Consider the following 23,587-nt stretch of genomic DNA (forward strand, 5'->3'; position numbering starts at 1 on the left):
TTATATCGCTGAAAATAGGTTTTTGAACAAATGTACAGGCTTTCAAATTGAGCTAAAGAATTGAGTATGCATGGGCTAGCAAAGTACATTTCATACTACAACCCCTAGCAAAAAGTATGGAATCACCAGTCTCGGATGAGCACTCACTCAGACATTTTATCATGTAGAACAAACTAAGATAAAAAGCTTGAAAAACATAATGAATTAGTTCAAAAGTGCAACTCTTTAGCATTCAGAAACACTAAAAGAAATGAATAAAAAACATTGTGGTGGTGAGTAAATGTTACTTTTATAGCGCAAGTGCAGGGAAATATGTATGGAATCACTCCATTCTGGGGAAAAAAATATGGAATCATGAGAAACAAACAAAGAAATAACAATCAAAACACATCTCTAGTATTTAGTAGCACCACCTCTGGCTTTTATGACAGCTTGCAGTCTCTGAGGCATGGACTTGATGAGTATTCTTCATTAATTTGGTGCCAACTCTCTTTGATTGCAGTTGCCGGATCATCCTTGCAGGTCGGAGCGTTGCTGTGGACTGTGTTTTTCAATTTCCACCACAGGTTTTCAATAGGGTTGAGATCTGGGCTATTTACAGGCCACAACATTGACTGGATGAGTCTTTCTCCAAGGAATGCTTTAACAGTTTTATCTCTGTGGCATGATGCATTGTCATCTTGGAAAATGACAAACATATTTTCAATTGAAGGGATAAGAAATCTGTCTAAAATTTCAATGTAAACTTGTGCATTTATTTAAGATTTAACCACAGCCATCTCCCCAGGGCCTTTGCCTGACATGCAGCCCCATATCATCAAGGACTGAGGGAATTTTGATGTTTTCTTCAGGCAGTCATCTTTGTAAATCTCACTGGAACCGAACCAAACAAAAGTTCCAGCATCATCACCAAGCTACCGTTGCAAGCTATCATAAAAGCCAGAGGTGGTGCTACAAAATACTACCGATGTATTTTGATTGTTATTTCTTTGTTTGTTTCTCATGATTCCATATTTTTTCCTCAGAATGGTGTGATTCCATATACTAATATATTTCCCTGCACTTGCTCCATAAAAGTAACATTTACTGACTACCACAATGTTTTTTATTTATTTCTTTTAGTGTTTCTGAATGCTAGAGAGTTGCACTTTGAACTCATTCATTATTTTTTTCAAGCTTTTTATCTGAGTTTTTCTACATGATAAAATGTCTGAGTGAGTGCTCGTCCAAGACTGGTGATTCCATACTTTATGTTTTAGACATGACAATATACTTTAGTACTTTTTTTTAATCTACTGTTTTCCAGAGCTTTTGTTGTATTTCTAAAAGACGCTTGGCTACTGCTATTCTCAGGTCAGATGACACTGATCAGGAGCACAGCTACTTTGGCCGCAAATACATTGGTGTGGGAACTGGTGGAACATTGGAGATCCATGGGGCCAAAAAGTTATCATGGACTTTCCTGAATAAAACCTTGCACCCTGGAGAAAGCAATCAAAATCACTACCTGTTGGAGAGAAGCTGGGGGAACCGAGGTATTATTGTCCATGTAATTGATCCCAAGACTGGAGAGGTACTGAGTGATGACAGGTGAGAGTTGCTTGAGTGCTTTCCAATTAAAATGGACATATTTTCCACCCAGAGACAAGACCTCGACAATGTCACGACAATGAATACAGTGTTATCTGAAAAATTAGAATATCAAGTTAAAGGTGTTATATTTATATATATTTAGAAGTTTTTTTTTTTTTTTTTAGTTTATTAACACCATAAACCCACAAATGTTTAATAAAGGTAGTCCCCTATTGGAGGGTGGGATTGTGGCAAACTCTGAACGATGTTGGCGTCGTAATAGCAACACACGTCACGGCCGATGCAACCTTGATAAACGTGCTTTCTTGGAATTTTGGGACCCTCAAAAATTGTCTAACGCCTCCAATTGCTAAGCTAAATGAGATCTCGACATACGCTTGTGTGGAACTGTAGTTAATGACACAACAGCAACTAAACAAAAAAAAACTCTTTTGTTCTTGCCGAAACTAATAAAGCTCTTTACAAGGCTATTACAATCTCTCCTACTCTTTAAAATAAGACTCAGTGTTTTCCTGTGCAAAAAGTGGAATCGATCGAGAGCCAGGCGAGTGGGCCGATTTCTCGCGGAGACGAAGCCGAGCGAAGTCCCTCCCGGCCGGATTAGACGGCGACTGGCAGAGGGGACATGGAACTTGCAAGAAAAAAAATGTTACAAAAAGAGGAAGTAGTCGTGCTATAAACTTATTGTACTAAACCACGGTAAATGCACATGTATGCATTTAAATACTACTTTTTGTCTACTGTTCGCTTGATTAAGCTCCAAAAGACTCATGCACGGGTTCGAACGCACTATACTCGATGTGATGTGACATCAATGGAAAGCAACTTCAGAACGCGCGTGTAGCAGAGATGAAGCAGATCCCATTAATTTTCCTTTATTTAATAATTAATATATATGTATTTGATACGTCAAAATACTTCCAAACCGCAGACATGTGCCAGTGGTGTTGCTTCTCGCCGTGTTTTCATTACGTCCTCACAAGAGCACTTCTGTTCTTCACACTATTCGGTAGTAAACTTTTCGCCTTTTCGCCGAAAAACGAAAATGAAATTTTAGCTGTTTTTGGCTGAAAGTGGTATGAAAAAGTATCTAAACCTTTAGGATTTTCTCACATTTCTGCATATAATCACCATCAAATATGATCAGATCTTTTTCAAAATCACACAGATGTAAAACTGTCTGCTTTAACTAAAACCACCCAAACATTTACAGGTTTTCATATTTTAATGAGGACAGCATGCATAAAATGACAGAATGGGGAAAAATAAGTAAGTGAACCCTCTGCCTAAGAAGACTTATAGAGCAATTGAAACCAATTACTACTAAATAATCTAAGTCAGGTGTGTGCCCTGTGACTGATGAATGGTTTGAAGCTGCCCTGCCCACTATAAAACACACAACTGGTAAGAATCGTCTTGATGAGAAGCATTGTCTGATCTGAATCACGGCTCGGTCAAAAGAAATGTCAGAAGACCTGCGTTTAAGGATTGTTCATTTGTATAAAGCTGGGAAAGGATTCAAAACGAGCTCTAAAAGTCTGGATGTCCATCAATCGACAGTCAGAGAAGTTGTCTACAAATAGAGAGAGTTGGGCACTGTTGCTTCTCTCCCAAGGAGTGCCCATCCACCAAAGATGATGCCAAGAGTTCAGTGCAAAATACTCAGACTTACAGAAATCAGTGGCATAGTCCAATATCTCTGTGCACACATCAACTATACAGTATGTAAAACTCCTGCCAAAAATGGTGTTCATGGAATGACTCCATGGAGGAAGCCACTGTTGTCTAAAAAGAACATCGTTGCTTGTTTAATGTTCAGCAAAAGGCACTTTGACAGCCCACAGAAGTTTTGGCAAAATATATTGTGGACTGATTAAACCAAAGTTGAATTGTATGGGAGTAACAGCTCATCAACATCAACACCTCATCCCCACCGTGAAGCATGGTGGAGGGAGCATCATGATCTGTGGCTGTTTTGCTTCCTCAGGGCCTGGACAACTTGCAGTCATTAATGGAAGAATGAATCCAAAAGTTTATCAGGATGTTTTGCAGGAAAACCTAAACCGTCTGTCAGACAGTTGAAGCTAAAAAGGACAGATGCTACAACAAGACAATGATCCAAAACACAAAAATAAATCAATTTCAGAATGGTTTCAGAAGACAAAAAAAAAAAAAAAACACATTCTGAAGTGGCCAAGTCAAAGTCCAGACATGAACCCCATTCAGATTCTGTGGCATGACCTAAAGACAGCGATTCGTGCCAGACATCCCAGAAATCTGACTGAACTACAGCAGTTTTGTAGAGAAGAATGGGCAAAGATTAGTCCTAATCGATGTGCCAGACTGATCTGGAGCTACAGAAAGTGTCTGGTTGAAGTTATTGCTGCCAAAGGGGGGGGGGCACAAAATATTAAATGTGATGGTTCACTTACTTATTTTTCCCCCTTCTGTTATTATTTGCATGTTATCCTCATAAAAATATGAAAACCTTTAATATTTGGGTGGTTTTAGTTAAAGCAGACACTGTATTTTCATCGGCGTGATTTTGACAAACATCAGATCACATTTGATGGTGATTTTATGCAGAAATGTAAGAAATTCCAAAAGGTTCAGATACTCTTTCATACCACTGTATACATTTTCAGATTACCTCAACAAATTAATCATGCCAAAAGTCTGGAATGCAGAAAGCGAAGTTTGAAGGGGAAAAAAATTATTTAAAATAAAAGTAATTATTTTTAACCTCGCTAATGTCTTTAATATATATTCTATTCATTTTCACTGAATAAGAAAAATAAATGATTATTTGAATGAAACTTTAGCAAAAATGATGTCAGTGAATTATGTTAAGCGCGTTATATAGATTTATATAGATTAACATTAACCCACTGTTTTCTCTGTGTTTTTTGGGATAGAATTTGCTTATTTAATCAAATTTGTCTATGTATGCATATGTGTGCATCAGTTCAGTTGGTGTACCAGGAAAATTGTGCAGTGGCGGGTTCTGTCCGATTGAAACGGATTTGTTTTCATGTCGTCTGCCTATTGGGATCCTGTACTCTTCTAAGTAACCTTCCTGTCATTCTTACAGGTTTGACACATATCGTAGCAAGGATGAAAGCATTCGCCTTGCAAAGTTTTTAAATGGTGTGGAGACAGGTCTCATTGTAGCCATGGTGGTCAATGATGAGGGCTCCAACAACTTGGAAGATTCTGCCAAAAAGAGCATTTCCAAGCTTGGCAGTCGGCACATCAGCAGTTTGGGATTCAGGTGAGAAAACAAGTTATGACATCAACGGCTATTATTTACTCATTGATCATTTTTCTCCTTAATGTTTTGCAAAGTGTATTCAATGTTAACATGCTAACGCTGCCACCTGCGTGGATACATAAGAAGGAATTTGGTTACGCTGTCTAAAATGTCTTGAATACGCAATGATCTCAAACTATACGAGCATGTTCATATTAAAATTTTAAAAAGGTTGATACTTGAAAAAATTTGGGTGATGAGACATGAAGTGAACAAAATAGACTAAATAAAGTGTCAGGTGCAATCAAGGGTGTAACTTTGAGTCGACTATTGGGTGTGGGGATTTAAACCTGCAGCGGGTCTGAGGACATACCCTGCATGATTTTTTTTTTAAATACCTAAATATATAGATATATAATATTGCAAACATAAAACTTTTTATATATATTATATAATATATATATATATATATATATATATTTATATATATTGTCGTAACTGAGATGGACAGAGTACTCGACCCCAGTAATGAAGTTAGAATACAAATACTACTGGTCAAAATTTACTCTGTTATGTGTGCAGACAATCGGCAAAGATAATCTTGTACAGTAGTCTGCGTTCCCACCCATTTTTTTAAATCAGCAATGATTTTTAAAAACGTGTAATCATGTAGTGAATCTAGCTGACTGGCTAGTTTGCGTCATACTGTAGCTAAGACCAGTGTTGTCAGTAACGCGTTACTGTAATCTGATTACTTTCGTTCAGTAACGAGCAATCTAACGCGTTCATTTTTCCAAGCCAGTAATCTGATTAGTTTCCTCGGTGCCTGTGCGTTACTATTTTGTTGTTGCCTCATACTGTATGTAGAATGAAGACTACTGTAGTCATGTACGAAGAGCATTTCAATCGAAAATACTGCTTTTGAGTTTGGGAGTGACATCACATCTCACGTTTTCTCATCGGGAAAAAAACGGGTCACGTGTATTACCATGCTGTGTGCGTGCGTGCGGTCTGCCACGGCGGTCAACAACATAGCATGGCTAGTTGGCTACCTATCCGGATGCAAACAGTAAAGGAGCCGGGGAGATACAACAAACGGTTGCATTTGCTCACTGGAGATACAGCAATTACTTCACATATCCATCCAGTAAAGATGACAAAAATATCTCCGTGCATTGCAAACTCTGAAACAAAAGTCAAAAGTTTGGACACCATCATTTTTGCATTATATATTTTCACTACTATTGTAAATTCTCACTGAAGACATCAGAACTATGAACAAACATGTGGAATGGCAAAAAAAAGTGAGATAACTGAAAACAGGTTTTGTATTCTATATTCTTCAAAGTATCCACCTTTGAGGCGTCTCCAAACTTTTGGCCAATACTGTATATATATATACAGTGGGGAGAACAAGTATTTGATACACTGCCAGTGGGAATGGAATCCACTGTATATACACATCTTGACACTGTTCGAGTTCAATAACTGTTCAAGTTGGTGTTGGTAGCGTTTGAAAGCTTAGGTTTAAAGAAATTCTAAATATCCATCTTGCCTTCTCTGGTGTAGTTTTGGCTAAGCAAAGGATAGTCTCCAAGGTGCTAGTCACATGATCTGTTCAAAAAATGATTTTGACCCATTATGAAAACTGTACATTGTAGGATTTTTGTTCATTTAATCAATATTGTTGTTTGTTTTATTGCTTTACAACTTTTATAGACAACATTTTAATGGCTAGGTCTTAAGGGGAAGTTCAGAATTTTTTACATTAGGCTTAATCTTGGAGTTAGCGGGGGTTTAATTCGTCGTTGGAGTTGATTTAAACAAATTTCGTGCAGTTTGTCAGTTATTTGTTTGTTTTAGTGCTCCGGAATGGCTAAGCTAGGGCGAGTCAATGGTGGTCGACTTATTAAACCCCCGCTAACTCAAAGATTAAGCCTTATGTGAAAAACTCAATTACACGCGATGACATTTTTCTGTTATTTTTATGTTGAGGCAGCAAAAGGAGAAAAATTGGAAAAAAGTAACTAATAAGTTACTTTTAGAGTAACTTAGTTACTTTGATAATAAAGTAATCAGTATAGTAACTAGATTACTTTTTTGAGGTGTAATCAGTCATCAGTAATTAAATTACTTTTTTAAGTAATCCGTGACAACACTGGCTAAGACACAGAAAATTGTCGTTCATTCAACATTTGACTTGCGAGTGGTGGAACAGGAGCCCTGGCAGTATCCTACCTCCTGTGACGTTTTCCTGAGAGACAGCGAGAACGAAAAGTGGTATTTGGTATATACAAAAAACAAAACAAAAAAAAAAAAAAAACGCTATTTACGAAAAAAAAGCCATATGCCAAAAGTCATTTTCCCACATACCAAATCATAATGTCATATACCAAAATCCATTTTGCCACATACCCCCCCAAAAAAATGCCACATACCAAAAAAATTTTGCCACATAACAAAAAATACCTCATGCCAAAAGCCATTTTGCCATATACCAAATACTAAGCCTGAACGATATATCGTTTAAACATCGCCATCGCGATGTCCGTGTGTGCAATCGTCCCATCGCAAGCACGTGCGATAGTTTTTCTTTTTTTTGATCCACATAAGCCTCACTTTCTGGTCTGCGCACAGCCTCCTACCCTCCCTCTCCCAGCCTTTTGATCCTCTCAGTCACTGCGGCACAACGATGGCTTTGATCTGGCCAAAGAAGCAGACTTCAGACGGGCCTCTGTCAATCATCGTTTAACTTGTTAAACAGTTGCAAGGAAGCCGCGCTGGAATGAATGTGTGTACTGTGGGGACGTTGGAGACATTTAAATGCCAGAAGTGATCATGAGGAGTTTGAAATTTCTACATGTCACTTCAACGGTCACAGCTAAAGTAGATAAATAGAAGCATTTAATAAAGCCAAAAATTTATCTGCTACAGTACTTTATTCTTGTTCAAAAATGATTTGGCTGGAGTTGTGTTTAAAACTTATCATAATTATGACATTTGAAGTGCTTAAAAACCATCTATTTATATACATTTTTTAAATCACTTTGGGGGGAAAAGTGAGAAAAAAACATGTCTTATATGTATCTCTTTCCAATGCTAAATCTGAATAAATACATTGGGCATAAAAAACACACACACACAAAAAATAAATAAATAAATAATGGGGGGGTGCGCTACTTCGCGGTTTTTCACTTATCGCGGCGGGTTCTGGTCCCCATTAACCGCGAAAAACAAGGGATGACTGTACACTGTGGTGATGGTGAGTCATCTAAAGTCTTTCCAAACAGCAATTTAAGTCATCGTGTGAAAATTTCTTGAAAAAAAAAATATATACATTTTTTTTAATATCGCAATATAATATCGCAATATATCGAAAACCCCCAAAAAAATCGCAGCAATAGTTTTTTCCAATATCTTTCAGGCCTACCAAATACCACTTGTAGTTCTCGGCCCTGCCGGAAGTTTCTTCTTAACCCAAACCAACAACAAAAAAAAAACCCTAATAAATGTACAAGTATCTAATAAATAAATTCAAATAAAAGTACTTGCATTAAAATTACTTTCCAAGTAAGTAAAAGTATTTTCTTCCTATTCAAAAATGTGATATACACATACATACAAACAAACATACCGTATATATATATATATGTACAGTGTATCACAAAAGTGAGTACACCCCTCGCATTTCTGCAGATATTTAAGTATATATTTTCATGGGAAAACACTGACATCATGATACTTTGACACAATGAAAAGTAGTCTGTGTGCAGCTTATATAATAGAGTTCCTTTATTTTCCCCTCAAAATATACCGTTAATATCTAAACCCCTGGCAACAAAAGTGAGTACACCCCTTTGAAAAAAACGTACATCCCTAAATGTCCAAATTGATTACTGCTTGTCATTTTCCCTCCAAAATGTCATGTGACTCTTTCCAGGAGTGCTGTCAGCATTGCTGCAGAGAGTGAAGAGGTGGGGGGTCAGCCTGTTAGTGATCAGACCATACGCTGTACTCTACATCAAATTGGAGTGCATGGTTGTCACCCCAGGAGGGCCCATCTCATCAGACCATAGGACATGGTTCCAGAAATCAATGTGCTTTGTTGACATGTCTTCAGCAAACTGTTTCCGCGCTTTCTTGTGTACCGTCTTCAGAAGAGGCTTCCTCGTGGGGTGACAGCCATGCACACCAATTTGATGTAAGGTCTGAATGGTATGGTATCACTGAGTGTCAAGACACAGCTGTGAATGGCCACAGCCAGATTTTTGGGGGATTTCATGTGTAAAACATGGTCATATAACAAGGGTCGCGATGCAGAAATCAAGGAGTGGTTGAGATCTTCTTTTTCATATATTTACCTTTTTAAATGTTTTTTGTTTTCTTTGTTTGGATGGATTATTTATCATCTAAAATATTGAGGAAAATGCGACAGTCACGAAAAATTACACTTAAGCGATAGTTATGAGGTAGATATCTATGACTTTTTCACAGACGCTAATTTTTTCATTGTGACGTAATTTGTTTAAAAGTTTAAAATATGCGAGTGAATAATTTTTTAAAGTCGTTTTTTTTTTTTTGTTTAACTAAATATTAGACATCAATTACTGATTCTAAGCTAAAAATGACAGACATTTCGAATATTAAATAGGATAAAGCGGTTGCGTGACGTGTCTAAACGGGGGTTTCCAGGGAAAAACGTACAAATTAAAAATAGTTCGGGGGCTTAATGCGCCATGAATCTGCTATGGCAGCATATAGACATATTGTTCTATCAAACACAACAGTTCTTTTGGCTTAGAATACAGCAGTTTATTTTAAAGAGGGGTGCAAGAGCGGAAACTGCTTTTCAGTCTTGTCTGTGTTTTCTGGCATATTTAAATAATAAGTCTTCAAAATGGAGAAAAATAGACCGGCCTGTCGTGCTATAGGTGTGTCCGCTAAATCTGCTCAAAAGTGTTATTCTCTACTTGATAAAAGGGGTGAAAGTTGGCCGTAATGCCCATTCCAGTAAAAGATTCAGGAGGGAACGCTTTGATCCCGAAAATTTTACTGCAACTGTAAAAACTCCATGCTAAAAAGAAAACTGCCAGAGTACCAAACACACATCTCATCTCCAAGAATAAAGCAATCTACCAACGTCAGATTTACATACACATATGTTAACAACAAGCATTAAAAAGTGCCGGTGTAACTTAATCCATTTCCAACTATATTTATTATTTCCACTGAGTTCTCCAAGCTGCAGCAGTTTATCTGAGTCTGACGACTCAGTGCAAGTACAATGGTATTAAAAAGTATCTGAACCTTTTGGAATTTCTCACACTTCTGAATAAAATCACCATCAAATGTGATCTGATCATTGTCAAAATCCCACAGATGAAAAAAAAGTGTCTGCTTTAACTAGAACCACCAACATTTATAAGTTTTCATATTTTAATGACGATAGCATGCAAACAATGAGAGAAGGGGGAAAATAACTAAGTGAAGCCTCTGCCTACGGATACTTAAAGAGCAATTGAAACTAATTTTTACCAAACATTTTAAGTCAGATGTGTGCCCAATCACTGATGAGTGGTTTAAAGCTGCCCTGACCACTGTTAAAAACACACCTAGTAAGAAATGTCTTGATGAGAAGCATTGTCTGATGTGCATCATGGCTCAGTCAAAAGAGATGTCTGAAGACCTGCGATCAAGGATTGTTGATTTGTATAAAGCTGGGAAAGGATACAAAACCGACAGTCAGAGAAGTGGTCTACAAATGAAGAGAGTTTGGCACTTTTGCTACTCTTTCAAGGAGTGCCTGTCCACTAAAGATGGCGCCAAGAGTTCAGCGCAGAATACTCAGAAAGGTAAAAAAGAACCGTAGGGTGTCTGCTAAAGACTTACACAAATCACTGGCACAGTCCAAAATCCCTGTGCACACATCAAATATATGTAAAACTATGGCCAAGAATGGTGTTTGTAGGAGGATTCCACAGAGGAAGCCACTGCTGTCTAAAAAAAAAAAGCATTGTTGCTCATTTAATGTTTGCAAAAAAGCACTTGGACATGCCACAGAAGTTTTGGCAAAATATTTTGTGGACTGATGAGACCAAAATTGAATTGTTTGGGAGTAACACACAACGTTATGTGAGGAGGAAAAATGGATCTTCTTTGTTACTCTCTAGTTTATGTTTTCGTCGCAGATTCCTTTAAAAGTGAAAAAGAAAAAAAAATCTAAGTATAAGAATTGACATTGGACAAAAAATATATATGATCTTGATTTTGTCCAGATAGCTCAACCCCAGGGTGGCTTATATTTTATCGTATTTAGATTTCACAAACTCTGTTTCCAAGAGCAAAGCCTTTCAAAGGAAATAAAAGATTAGCTCTTAAATCTATTGACACTTGCTATTTACTATTTATACTGTGCATGAAGGCATTCATGAACCAGGTATGAGAACAGAGCTCTTCTTGTTCCCCCTATTAGAAAGCATGCTCTTTTAATTAAGGTGACCATGTGCCGGGGTGTGCATGGATGTGAGTAGTCTTTTTTCCCCAATTTTTTAGCTGCATATGGTATTTGTTTGTTCTGTTTTCTTTTGGGATTTTCTTTAACATATCATCCTTGCTCTCCTTTTTACCCACAGACATCCATGGTCTTTCATAGCTGTGAAAGGAAACCCATCTTCTGCTGTAGAAGATCATGCTCTTTATCAAGGTGAAAATCTTTTACATTTGCTGTCCAACCAGTCTATTTCTCTCCAATGTTTACAAGGAGGGTAAAAAAATACCAGACATGATCCAAATAGCAGACAACCCAACAGACACCTCGTCATGTTATGATCGATTCAAAACATTTTGCATATTTGTGTATTTGCCCAAAGGGACCAAAGCCTCCTCGGAAGCCAGAAGCTCTCGTGTTTTTCAGTTGAGTTTTGCAGAGCATTTCACCATAACAGCCAGCAGCCAGTGGGTGCAAGGTACGTCTTTACACAAAATGAATTCTATTCGGACCTGACATTTAGTACCATGAACATTTCACCACTTTCTTTCACGAATTTAAAGATGCTATGAAATTGTGACCTTGTCAAAAAATGAAAAAGACTGCACTAATGTATTTTCTATTAGGGTTTGAGTTTTTAGTGTTTGGTTCATTTCATGTTTTTACCTTACACTAGGACAGATAATGGCATTAAACGTGTAATTAGTTAGACTATACGGGTTAGTATATTGGTTGCTACACGGATAATGTAGGCGGTTAATATTACCCACGACTTAATATGGATTGCTGTCGCCGAACAACAATTGGATACTAAGGAAGTGACATCATGGAGCGTGCCATCCCCACTTTTAGTGCGGCATGACGGCATTGTAAACAATGGAGGCGGACGATCACGACTTGGCGTTCCTGCTCCTCTTTTCTTTTCCACAGGAGGGCTGGCTCGACTTGAACGAGCTGTGATGAGCTGATCATGCATTTTTCTAGAACCTGCAAACGTACGTCGCGATAATATGGTCCAATTCAGTGCCCATTTGTGGTCCCCCCATCGCAGATTAGTTCATCGCCTCTGATCAGTCAGCAGCGGGGCTGGCCCCTCCCAACACAATGCCGGCCGAACTGGAGTATATAAAAATGCGTAGAAGAAAATTTTACCCCGAAAAAAGAACTGCGTGGTACCCCACTTTCATTTTGATGACATTTCCGCCTGTCAAAACTGTCGCCACTTCCAGGAGCACCACTGTTATGCACAAACCCTCCCTTGCTGCAGTTTCCACTTCCAGGAAATATACGCAGCGCCACAGCATATGATTATGTTTGTTATTTTCCAGGTGGTGAGAGCGTAACTGACCATCGATTGTAACATCCCAAGTAACGATGTCAGGCTTTCGTTGTTGCTCTGTAAAGATTAATTTTAACTCGGCGACTGCTCATAAAAGCAGAGCGTGCCCTCCCTTCACTCACTCTCGCTCCCGCATGATGCGTTCAATTGCGATCACGAAAAAAAAAAAACGGTGATCACGAGACGGAGTTCCCAAGCCCTGGTCTACAGTAGTCTGGGGAGAGATTTGTCAAAAAAATATTCTCACAAATACATCCGAGATCCACACATTTTTTTTTGTAGATGCACAAATATATCCAAGATTTTCACATCTATTTTCGAGATACACATATACACATATATATCTGTGAGTTACACATGTGTCCATGTTTTTCATGTTTTTAAAAAAAAATTTTTATGTTATGCGTGCACTCATCATGAATTATTGTTTGCAAACATTCAAATTGTATTGGTGAATCAGTGGCTGCGTGCATTTATTTTTGAGACAAACATAACAAGAAACGGTCAAATTTTCACACACAAGCGCATTCGCGATTCACACATTAGTCATTTTCACATGTTTTTCAGATCCACAACTACTTCTGCAAATTTCACGTTTTAATGATGTGCGTGCAATTATCATGACCTGACATTTTTTAAGTATTCAATTTTGCTTGTGAATTGTTTGACCAAGATTTTCTCACACACAATAAGCCGAGAATTTTCACGTGTCTCAAAAAACCTCCGCCTCCACCCAATAGGTGGCAGTATTGAGCGCATAGACTATAAAAGTATGGTTCCCAAACTTCAAGAACTATCAAGACGCGGTCCGTGTACCTTTTGGCAGTTTGATTTTCCTTCTAATTTTAGGAAACAAAAAAAAAACAAAAACAAAACAAAAAAAAACAAAAAAACGGAAAATGAGCCTTAATCCGTTTTTACAATGTCAGTTTATTGAACTGAAGTCGAAAAACAAAATACATCCAATATTTGCACAGCAGAATGAATCCTGAAGTAATCGCATCATACACAACATCATATTGCTGAGGTCTAACTGGGAACTGAAAATAATCCAAAAACTCCGCGTAAGACATGAGGTGCCCGTTGCGATTAAAAAACTGTGACACAAAAATGATTTTCACCTTTATATGTATGCGTTGTTTGCGCAAATGCAAGTGTACCTCGCAGAAGCGGGGGGGGGGGGGTCTTAAGTGCACCTTAATCAAAGTGTATAGAGGTATAAAAATAGTCGGCAAAATACCCTTGAGAAAATTATCTGTCCTTGTCTTTGTGCTTGTGATTGCCCATTGATTTCACCTGTGGCCTGCTCCCTGTCTTTCAACCAGTCGGCTGCCTCTCGTGTCAACCTGTGTCTCATTCTCTCGATATCCCCTGTCTCTCCATGTAAGCCCTTTGTTTTTGCTTTCCCCTTGTCGGATTGACATACATGTTGTTACTTGTCGTTGTGCTACGTCCCGTCGTGGTTACCCGCCCTAAGTAAGTTTCTTTAGCCCATGGTTTACTACTTTGCCTTTGCTTTTCTTTAAGTAGCTTGTTTTTGGTCAACAGGTTTATGTGTAATAAATACCTTTCAGATTTGTACCAATCTCATATCATATTATAGTTATTTCATCCAAAACAATGCATCAGGGAACACCCATTTTTTCTCAGCAATTCTGGTGGTGACACCACAAACAGAATTCATGATCATGTCTCGCTTTCTAATGCTGCGCTAGCTAGTCCATGTCGGCTTAATGCCAGAATGCTCTCACATCAATAAAATAATAGAAAGCCTATGGATAGTAGGGGTGTGCCATTTTAGGCACCACATGATTCGATTCGATAACAATTCAGGGTGCTATGATTCAATTCTTGAACGATGATCACGGTTGTCACGATGATCACGGTTGTCACGATTATCACGATTACCGATGCATCTTACATTACTAATTTATAAAGTAGCCAAACAAATTTATGTCCATTATTTATTTAAAATATCCTAATGATTCACAGGAACGATGGAAACATGCCCATACAACAAAAAGCTGCCCTTAAGCTGCTTTTTCGTTTATTCATTTTTACAAGAAAGTGCAAAAACATTAACCATTTTAAAGGGAGTACTTATTTCTCTCAACAATACAATAACCTTTGCACAGGTGGAATGTATTTCACATTTTCTGGGAACAAAATGTCTTCAGAAATAAGACTTCTTTTAACCAATGTACTTTGTTTTCACAGATTTATGCACTATTTCACATGTTTGTAGTGTTACCGCTGAACTTAATCATAGTTTTACATGTTCTGCACATGAAATACATGTTAGCAAATTAGCTAATTAGCTTAGCGCTCGGCGCTAACTATTAACATCTCAAAAACAACAGCAATAAAGGCTAAACAGTACAAAAGGGTTCGTGTACTCACCCCTTATAGACGCACAAGGGTCTTAGCAACACACACTCAGGACATTTTTCAATTGACATGACTTGAAACTACTGCTCCACAACTGAAAGACAAGGAGCAACGAACTATCTCTCTTCCCCTCTCGCGCTAAAAAATAACGCGCACAGAAGCGCGACCGCCTGTCTCATAAGCAAATTAATTTTCCAGTCTTTTGAAAAGGAGTAAATCTCCCCCTCAGTAACCAGCAATGTTGTGCGCGCGTCCTTTAAAGGTGTCCAAGCGGCAGTCATGTCTTGAAGTTATGAGGGAAAATCATCGTATTTGAACCTTTATGAATTGTAATCGAATCGTCACGTGTCGAATCGCGAGGCATGTAATAAACGATTTTTTTGGAACTACCTTAATGGATAGCATGCTAGCAGACTGCAATTATCAGCAGCTCATTCCGGGTGTGACATCTTCTGTTTAGATATTTTTTTTCTGGGTGGGGCTAAAACAGCTGAGATAGGATGACTAATTAGGATCTAATTTCATTAAGTCTATTTTGGAAGGTTTTGTCCAAAATGTGGTCTGCCATCATTTAAATTGCTTAATGTTTGTCATAGAACCTTTAAAAGAAAAAAAAAAAAAAAAACATTTTTTCTGTCCTAGCCCAGTGCTTGGCGAACCCTTTTTGACTCGGGCCACATTCGGTTTAGAAATTTGAATGAAGGGCCGGGTCGGATATAATAAAGCTGTGTAGTGTACGAACATCCAATAGAGCACACATAAAGTGAACTATAAAACCTGCAGATTGAGATTGAGATTTAAAGCTTTGTCATAACATGCGCCACAAAAAAAAAAAAAGCAAGAGTACAATAAGGCTAATATAAAACAGGTTACAGTGTACACAGATTGGGAATAAAGTGAATAAGTGACTAGCAGCAAGTGGTGATGTGGTAATATAACGGAGCCCAACAGTACGTATATGGCAATTTACAGTACACAGACAAGGCTGACTTGATATAATAGTGCAAATGACAGTTTGTGCATAGATATTGATATAACACTGCAGAAAATGATATAATGTTGTGGAAATCTTGCATATGCAGTACCCAGATTGAGAGCGATGTCTGAGAACATTTTACTTAGTAAGATGCATGTGACAATATTGTGGAATTAGCAGTGCAATGAAAGTGACATTTCAGTGCAAACTTGAGTATGGTGACAGCTCTTGGAAAGAGACTGACTCTCAATCTGTTTGTTTTGGCTCGTATGGCCCTGTAGCACCTGCTGGAGGGCAACAGGTCGAAGAGAAAGAAGCTGGGGTGTGATTTAAATCAAGATTTATTGAAGAAAAAAATATCAATTTCAAAATTCCACAAGAAAAAAAATATCAATTTCAAAATTCCACAAAAAAAAAAAAAAAAAAAAAAATCACTTTCAAAATTTCTGTTTACATTTCTGTGGAAAAACACAAATTTCAATGGCAAATTCAGTGAATCAACGTAGCGTTTCGCTGTAGCAATTCTCAGGATAGATGTGAGGGTGTTGATCAGTTAACTTGGACCTGTGACAGGCTTAATTGATGTTCATAGTCGGGCTGTCAAACGATTAAAATTTTTAATCGAGTTAATTCAGCTTAAAAATTAATTAATCGTAATTAATCTCAATTCAAACCATCTATAAAATATGCCATATTTTTCTGTGAAATCATTGTTGGAATGGAAAGATAAGACACAAGACGGATATATACATTCAACATACTGTACATAAGTACTGTATTTGTTTATTATAACAATAAATCAACAAGATGGCATTAACATTCTGTTAAAGCGATCCATGGATAGAAAGACTTGTAGTTCCTAAAAGATAAATGTTAGTACAAGTTATAGAAATGTTATATTAAAAGCCCTCTTAATGTTTTCTTTTTAATAACATTTGTAAAATTTTCAATCAAAAAATAAACTAGTAGCTCGCCATTGTTGATGTCAATAATTACACAATGCTCATTGTGCTGAAACCCATAAAAATCAGTGGCACCCAGGCGCCAGCAGAAGGCAACAAAACATCAAAAAACACAAGTAACAAGTGGATATGACACTGTGCTGTCATTTTAATCTGTTTGAACGGGGCATGTGCGTTAATTGAGTCAAATATTTTAACGTGATTAATTTTTAAAAATTACCGCCCGTTAACGCGATAATTTTGACAGCCCTAATTCATAGCATAGCCATGAATTCCTGCCCACGTATGTCGAGCCAAACAACACCAGCATCTTCTGTGCAGTCCTCCGGAGGTTTAAAAACTTGGCTTGGTTAAGTGAAGCGTAAAAGTCATTAAGTGTAAGAGACTTCTTTGAGGCAGAGTCTGACTGGAGATCGATCAGTTTCAATTTCAGCTCCTGGCGTGCTGTTTCAGGGTATTGTGATAAGGGGATTTAGTCAAGTCAGAGTAGCGTTGCTTCAGTATAAGATATAATATAATATTACTCAAGTAAAAGTACTCATGCAAAAAATTTACCTAAGTAAAAGCAGAAAAGTGTTTGGTGAAGAGAATGCTCAAGTAATGAGTAACATTGTTAGTAAATGCTTATAATGTCTGCGTTTTTTTTTGTTGTTGTTTTTTTTGTAATATACAATGGTTCATTTTTTTTCTTAGCATGTCATCTACATTGGTATGAAAAAGTATCAGAACCTTTTGGAATTTCTCACATTTCTACATAAAATCACCATCAAATGTGATCTGATCTTTGTCAAAATCACACAGATGAAAATACAGTGTCTGCTTTAACTAAAACTACCTAAACATTTATAGGTTTACGTATTTTAATGAGGATAGTATACAAACAACGACAGAAGGGGGAAAATAAGTAAGTGAACTATCACATTTAATATTTTGTGGTCCGGTCTTTGGCAGCAGTAACTTCAACCAGACGCTTCCTGTCGCTGCAGATCAGTCCAGGACTAATCTTGGCCCATTCTTTTCTACAAAACTGCTGTAGTTCGGTCAGATTCCTGGGATGTCTGACATGAATTGCTGTCTTTAGGTCATGCCACAGCATCTCAATGGGGTTCAAGTCTGGACTTTGACCTGGCCACTCCAGAACGTGTATTTTGTTACTTTTTCATCCCACTGTATATGAACTGTTATTATTATACTGTAGTTTAATGTATTACATGGCCATATTAGGCCAACAAATAAGCAAAAATAATAATTCTGACAAGAAAAAATGAAACATTACCTGTTCAAAGAGCAGGAGTGCCCTCTAATGCAGGAAAAAAAACATATATCAACCACTACATATACAATGTACTCTACCATAAAATTAAAACAATCACATCTCCGCTTTTCCGGTGTCTAATGGTACCAAATAAAATATGGGAGAGAGGCTGAAATCCATGCTTTGAAGTAATTTGACTCTGTCATATAGTTACATTATTACAGCACTTTAAAGACGCTATTTCATTGAACAGGCCAGCGTAATCATTGGACTTCTGACAACAAGCTTGTGTGTGGTCATATGAGTGTATGGTTATGTCTGATTCGTATAATGGAGTCATGTGATTATTGTTGTGACGTCTCATCGGTAAAAGTTTTAGAGCTACTGTGATGGCAAAAATAGTCACATCTAATATTCAGAATGAAGAGGAACAATGTAACAACCGTAGTGTGGCCCAAAGTAGCAGAGTAAGTCTATATTAAGTAAAAGTATAAAGTATGGCGTGGTAAAACGACTCTCAGTAGTGCATTTTTCTCAAAACGTAATGCAAGTTAATGCAACGGTGTAAATGTTACACGGAAACCCACCTCTGTAATGCACATGTGAAACTCGTGGGGGTACCTTTTAGCAAGGTTATGAATCACTGAACTAAACATTAACACACCTGCAAGAAAAACTAATGTCTGTTTGATCATCTTACTTTGACTCTTTAATATTTTCGGGTGCAGTAATTAATCAGCGTTTGTGATATCATCATATTCTCATCAATAGTGCAAAGCGGGTGTTATCGACTGCTTTTACCAATGCATTTTATCTGATTCCAATTAGATGATTCTTATCTTTCATCTGATTTATGAAACTAATTACGCCGGCATACATAGCTCAATATGTGCTCAGCAAAAGGGTGACTGCATCATATACTGCAATATATGATATACTGTATGTATATATGCATACAGTATTACAGTATATTACAGTCCTGAAATGTTGTAGTAGACTGACGATGGGTAGCTGAAGTGGACCCAGGCTGTTACCAAGATGTGCAAATATCCTGGGTTTGCAGGATTTAAATTTGCATACTCGTAACCAGTGTGTATGTCAGGTCAGAAATTTGACATATGTAAGTCTTGCATTTAACCCTACTGTGTATGTGTGTGTGTGTGTGTCCCACAGAGGCTGAGTGGACTGAATGGTTTGATAGGGATGATGAGAGAGGATCCGGTGACTGGGAGAAGTTGACAGATCTGCGTGAAGCCTACCCTGATCGTCTGTGTAAGAGTCCACTTGACATTCAGGTAAATCGTGTACATCCATTCAGTATGCACAGGTATTGTGAATTGATCTGCTTCATTTTTCTGATTTAAAAAAAAAATCCTCAAACTCCACCAATTCAGTAAAACATACAGTGCCTTGCAAAAGTATTCGGCCCCCTTGAACCTTGCAACCTTTCGCCACATTTCAGGCTTCAAACATAAAGATATAAAATTTTAATTTTTTGTCAAGAATCAACAACAAGTGGGATACAATCGTGAAGTGGAACAAAATTTGGATAATTTTAACTTTTTTAAGAAATAAAAAACTGAAAAGTGGGGCGTGCAATATTATTCGGCCCCCTTGCGTTAATACTTTGTAGCGCCACCTTTTGCTCCAATTACAGCTGCAAGTCGCTTGGGGTATGTTTCTATCAGTTTTGCACATCGAGAGACTGACATTCTTGCCCATTCTTCCTTGCAAAACAGCTCGAGCTCAGTGAAATTGGATGGAAAGTGTTTGTGAACAGCAGTCTTCAGCTCTTTCCACAGATTCTCGATTGGATTCAGGTCTGGACTTTGACTTGGCCATTCTAACACCTGGATATGTTTATTTTTGAACCATTCCATTGTAGATTTGGCTTTATGTTTTGGATCATTGTCCTGTTGGAAGATAAATCTCCGTCCCAGTCTAAGGTCTTGTGCAGATACCAACAGGTTTTCTTCCAGAATGTTCCTGTATTTGGCTGCATCCATCTTCCCGTCAATTTTAACCATCTTCCCTGTCCCTGCTGAAGAAAAGCAGGCCCAAACCATGATGCTGCCACCACCATGTTTGACAGTGGGGATGGTGTGTTCAGGGTGATGAGCTGTGTTGCTTTTAAGCCAAACATATCGTTTTGCATTGTGGCCAAAAAGTTAAATTTTGGTTTCATCTGACCAGAGCACCTTCTTCCACATGTTTGGTGTCTCCTAGGTGGCTTGTGGCAAACTTTAAACGAGACTTTTTATGGATATCTTTGAGAAATGGCTTTCTTCTTGCCACTCTTCCATAAAGGCCAGATTTGTGCAGTGTACGACTGATTGTTGTCCTATGGACAGACTCTCCCACCTCAGCTGTAGATCTCTGCAGTTCATCCAGAGTGATCATGGGCCTCTTGGCTGCATCTCTGATCAGTTTTCTCCTTGTTTGAGAGGAAAGTTTGGAAGGACGGCCGGGTCTTGGTAGATTTGCAGTGGTCTGATGCTCCTTCCATTTTAATATGATGGCTTGCACAGTGCTCCTTGAGATGTTTAAAGCTTGGGAAATCTTTTTGTATCCAAATCCGGCTTTAAACTTCTCCACAACAGTATCTCGGACCTGCCTGGTGTGTTCCTTGGTTTTCATAATGCTCTCTGAACTTTAAACAGAACCATGAGACTATCACAGAGCAGGTGCATTTATACGGAGACTTGATTACACACAGGTGGATTCTTATTATCATCATCGGTCATTTAGGACAACATTGGATCATTCAGAGATCCTCACTGAACTTCTGGAGTGAGTTTGCTGCACTGAAAGTAAAGGGGCCGAATAATATTGCACGCCCCACTTTTCAGTTTTTTATTTGTTAAAAAAGTTTAAATTATCCAATAAATGTTGTTCCACTTCACGATTGTGTCCCACTTGTTGTTGATTCTTGACAAAAAAATTAAATTTCATATCTTTATGTTTGAAGCCTGAAATGTGGCGAAAGGTTGCAAGATTCAAGGGGGCCGAATACTTTTGCAAGGCACTGTACATGTTGCATACTTATGTATATTGCTAGACTTGCAATTCAAACCAAGTTTTCTGTCACTTTCTATCTAGGACACCTTGATAGTCTAGACCGGGGGTCGGCAACCCGTGTTTTGAGAGCCGCATGCGACTCTTTAGCGCTTTAGCGCAATTGCATTCATTGCCAATGAGGAAGGATTTTCTGAATGTTTGCTCTGTAGCGAAAAGTTGTCAAATCACAAAAGGAGTAATGTGGGAAGACATATGCAGGGAAGGCATACTAGTATTGCAGCCGAGTACCCAGTAAGAGCGATTGCATTACTTCTGGGGAAATTATAGGGGTGCAAAAGTAGATTTAAAAAGTGGATTGCATCTCCAAACTCCACTACTGCTGCAAGTTTTGTTGCAACCCGGAATAAATAAAGCATGGAAAACCGTTCACAGATGGTGACTGGTAAATGAAGGAATCATTCTTCAACATATCAGAAAAAAAACAAAAAACGAGATGATACATAAAATCAAATACATGTATCTCGCACTAAGAAAGTGAAGGAAAGGGCCATAAAAATGGCAGGCAGTTTCACGAATAGGAAAATCAAGGACATTAATTCAGCGGCATCATCTTCTGTGATGAGTCGTGTGATGTGATCGATATTGAACACCCAACGCTTTTATGCAGGTACGTGAACTCCGATTATATACAGTACTTTACCTTTTCAAAAAGGTGCTGTTTTATTTTTTTTTATAAATGCATCAATGACATCAAAATTCCGATTTCTTTATTGCAGTTCTTTAATTTTATCAAAACAAGTAAACATAATTAATTAATATTGTAATGACGTTAAACTTGAGGCAGTATCGGACAACAACAAGTAGTCACGTGCATACCTGTCAACCCGAGGCCATTGGCAATCTTACAAATGTAACGTATAAACTTATAAACTTATAAATTGGTGACTAATCTTACGTTTTATATAGCGTGCAATATGAAACAAAAATACAACTAAATTTTTAAAATAATGAGAATTTATTGGTAATATTGTCACATATATCTCTGCTTTTGTCACTTTTCATTCTGCAGACTGCATCTTTATGACCAGTGTTGTTAATCTTACTTTAAAAAAGTAATTAATTAGTCATAAATTACTCCTCCCAGAAAGTAATTGAATTAGTAACTCAGTTACCTGAATGTAAGAGTAATTAGTTACTTGGCAAAGTAACTGGTGGTACCGTTCATGTTTTTTGTTTTGTCCCCCCCAAGCGGCGGGTCAGAGTGTCGCCGCACTAATGTGTCAACAACGCATTCAATAGCAGAAAATGCAGGGCTGTTACAGCGGACGGATTTATGCAATCACGGCTGACGAACACTTGATAAATGGACCCCACACCCCCCCCCCACCCCCCCCCCGAGATTCACGAGCTCTGGGACACTTGAAAGATGTCTCTCATACCTCCCCTTGCTAAGCTAAATGGTACCTCGATGTGCGTTTGTGTGGAAAAGTAGTTCACGAACAAAAAAAAAAAAAAAAAAAAAAAGATTAATGGGTCAGATTATTCAATTTACTTTAGGTAAATATTACCATTTGTTCTTGTTATGCCCATACATCTAAAGGTTGGTCATTTTTCACCAAAATCAAGGGGGAAAATGATTTCAAATAATGTTTTGAACAATATCACTTCTTGAAAGAAGAACATTTCTGACGAAAAAAAACGTTTTTAAAGATTAAATATACTCACTTTTTGCTTGAAATAAAAGTGTTAAGATTATTTTCAGATAGCTGTTTTTTTATTTCAAGACATCTGAGTGAAATTTACTTGAAGCACTGGCAGATAATTTCACTTATTTCTAGTAGAGTTACACTGAAAACAAGGGAATTTAACTAGTCATCAGCCAATCAAACGTGCGTTTGATGGGGGAAAATTGTGTCATTGTTAGAGATGTCCCGATCGATCGGGATGCCGATATAATATCGGAATAGGCAAAAAAATATCGGCCATGCCTTTTTAAAATGTATATACAGTATATATTTTAATTAAATCGTTTTCTAATAGTATTTAACGTTACAGACATAATATGTTACACTCATCCAGAGTCTTTTGTTTAGGCTTAAGGTAGGGTTATCAAAAATATCCCGACAACGGCGGCAATAAATTTATTAAAAAATGTGTCACGTTAAGATATTCAATGCAATTAATGTATGCGCTGCACGACCCTCTCACTCATTGTCGCGCTCAATCTGTAATGGCGCTGTTTTACCTCTATAGAGAGATAAAAGGCAACGCTAACTGAGTAGAGTGAATTTTGGCAGCCTTTGGAGCCTTTTTTCAATT

The 23,587-nt window shown here is 37.7% G+C and overlaps 1 protein-coding gene across 1 annotated transcript in view; it reads left to right on the forward strand.

Annotated features, from left to right (window-relative positions):
- cemip (cell migration inducing hyaluronidase 1) overlaps positions 1-23,587 on the forward strand; it is a 293,578-nt gene that overhangs the window by 150,841 nt on the left and 119,150 nt on the right. The window contains exons 5-9 of the mRNA XM_057839754.1: positions 1,354-1,590; positions 4,685-4,864; positions 11,476-11,546; positions 11,713-11,808; positions 19,424-19,545. Of these exons, the coding sequence (XP_057695737.1) occupies positions 1,354-1,590; positions 4,685-4,864; positions 11,476-11,546; positions 11,713-11,808; positions 19,424-19,545 (706 nt within the window). The remainder of the gene's footprint in view (positions 1-1,353; positions 1,591-4,684; positions 4,865-11,475; positions 11,547-11,712; positions 11,809-19,423; positions 19,546-23,587) is intronic.

This window comes from Corythoichthys intestinalis, chromosome 1 (assembly GCF_030265065.1).
Source record: "Corythoichthys intestinalis isolate RoL2023-P3 chromosome 1, ASM3026506v1, whole genome shotgun sequence".
In the NCBI taxonomy this organism is placed as follows: domain Eukaryota; kingdom Metazoa; phylum Chordata; class Actinopteri; order Syngnathiformes; family Syngnathidae; genus Corythoichthys; species Corythoichthys intestinalis.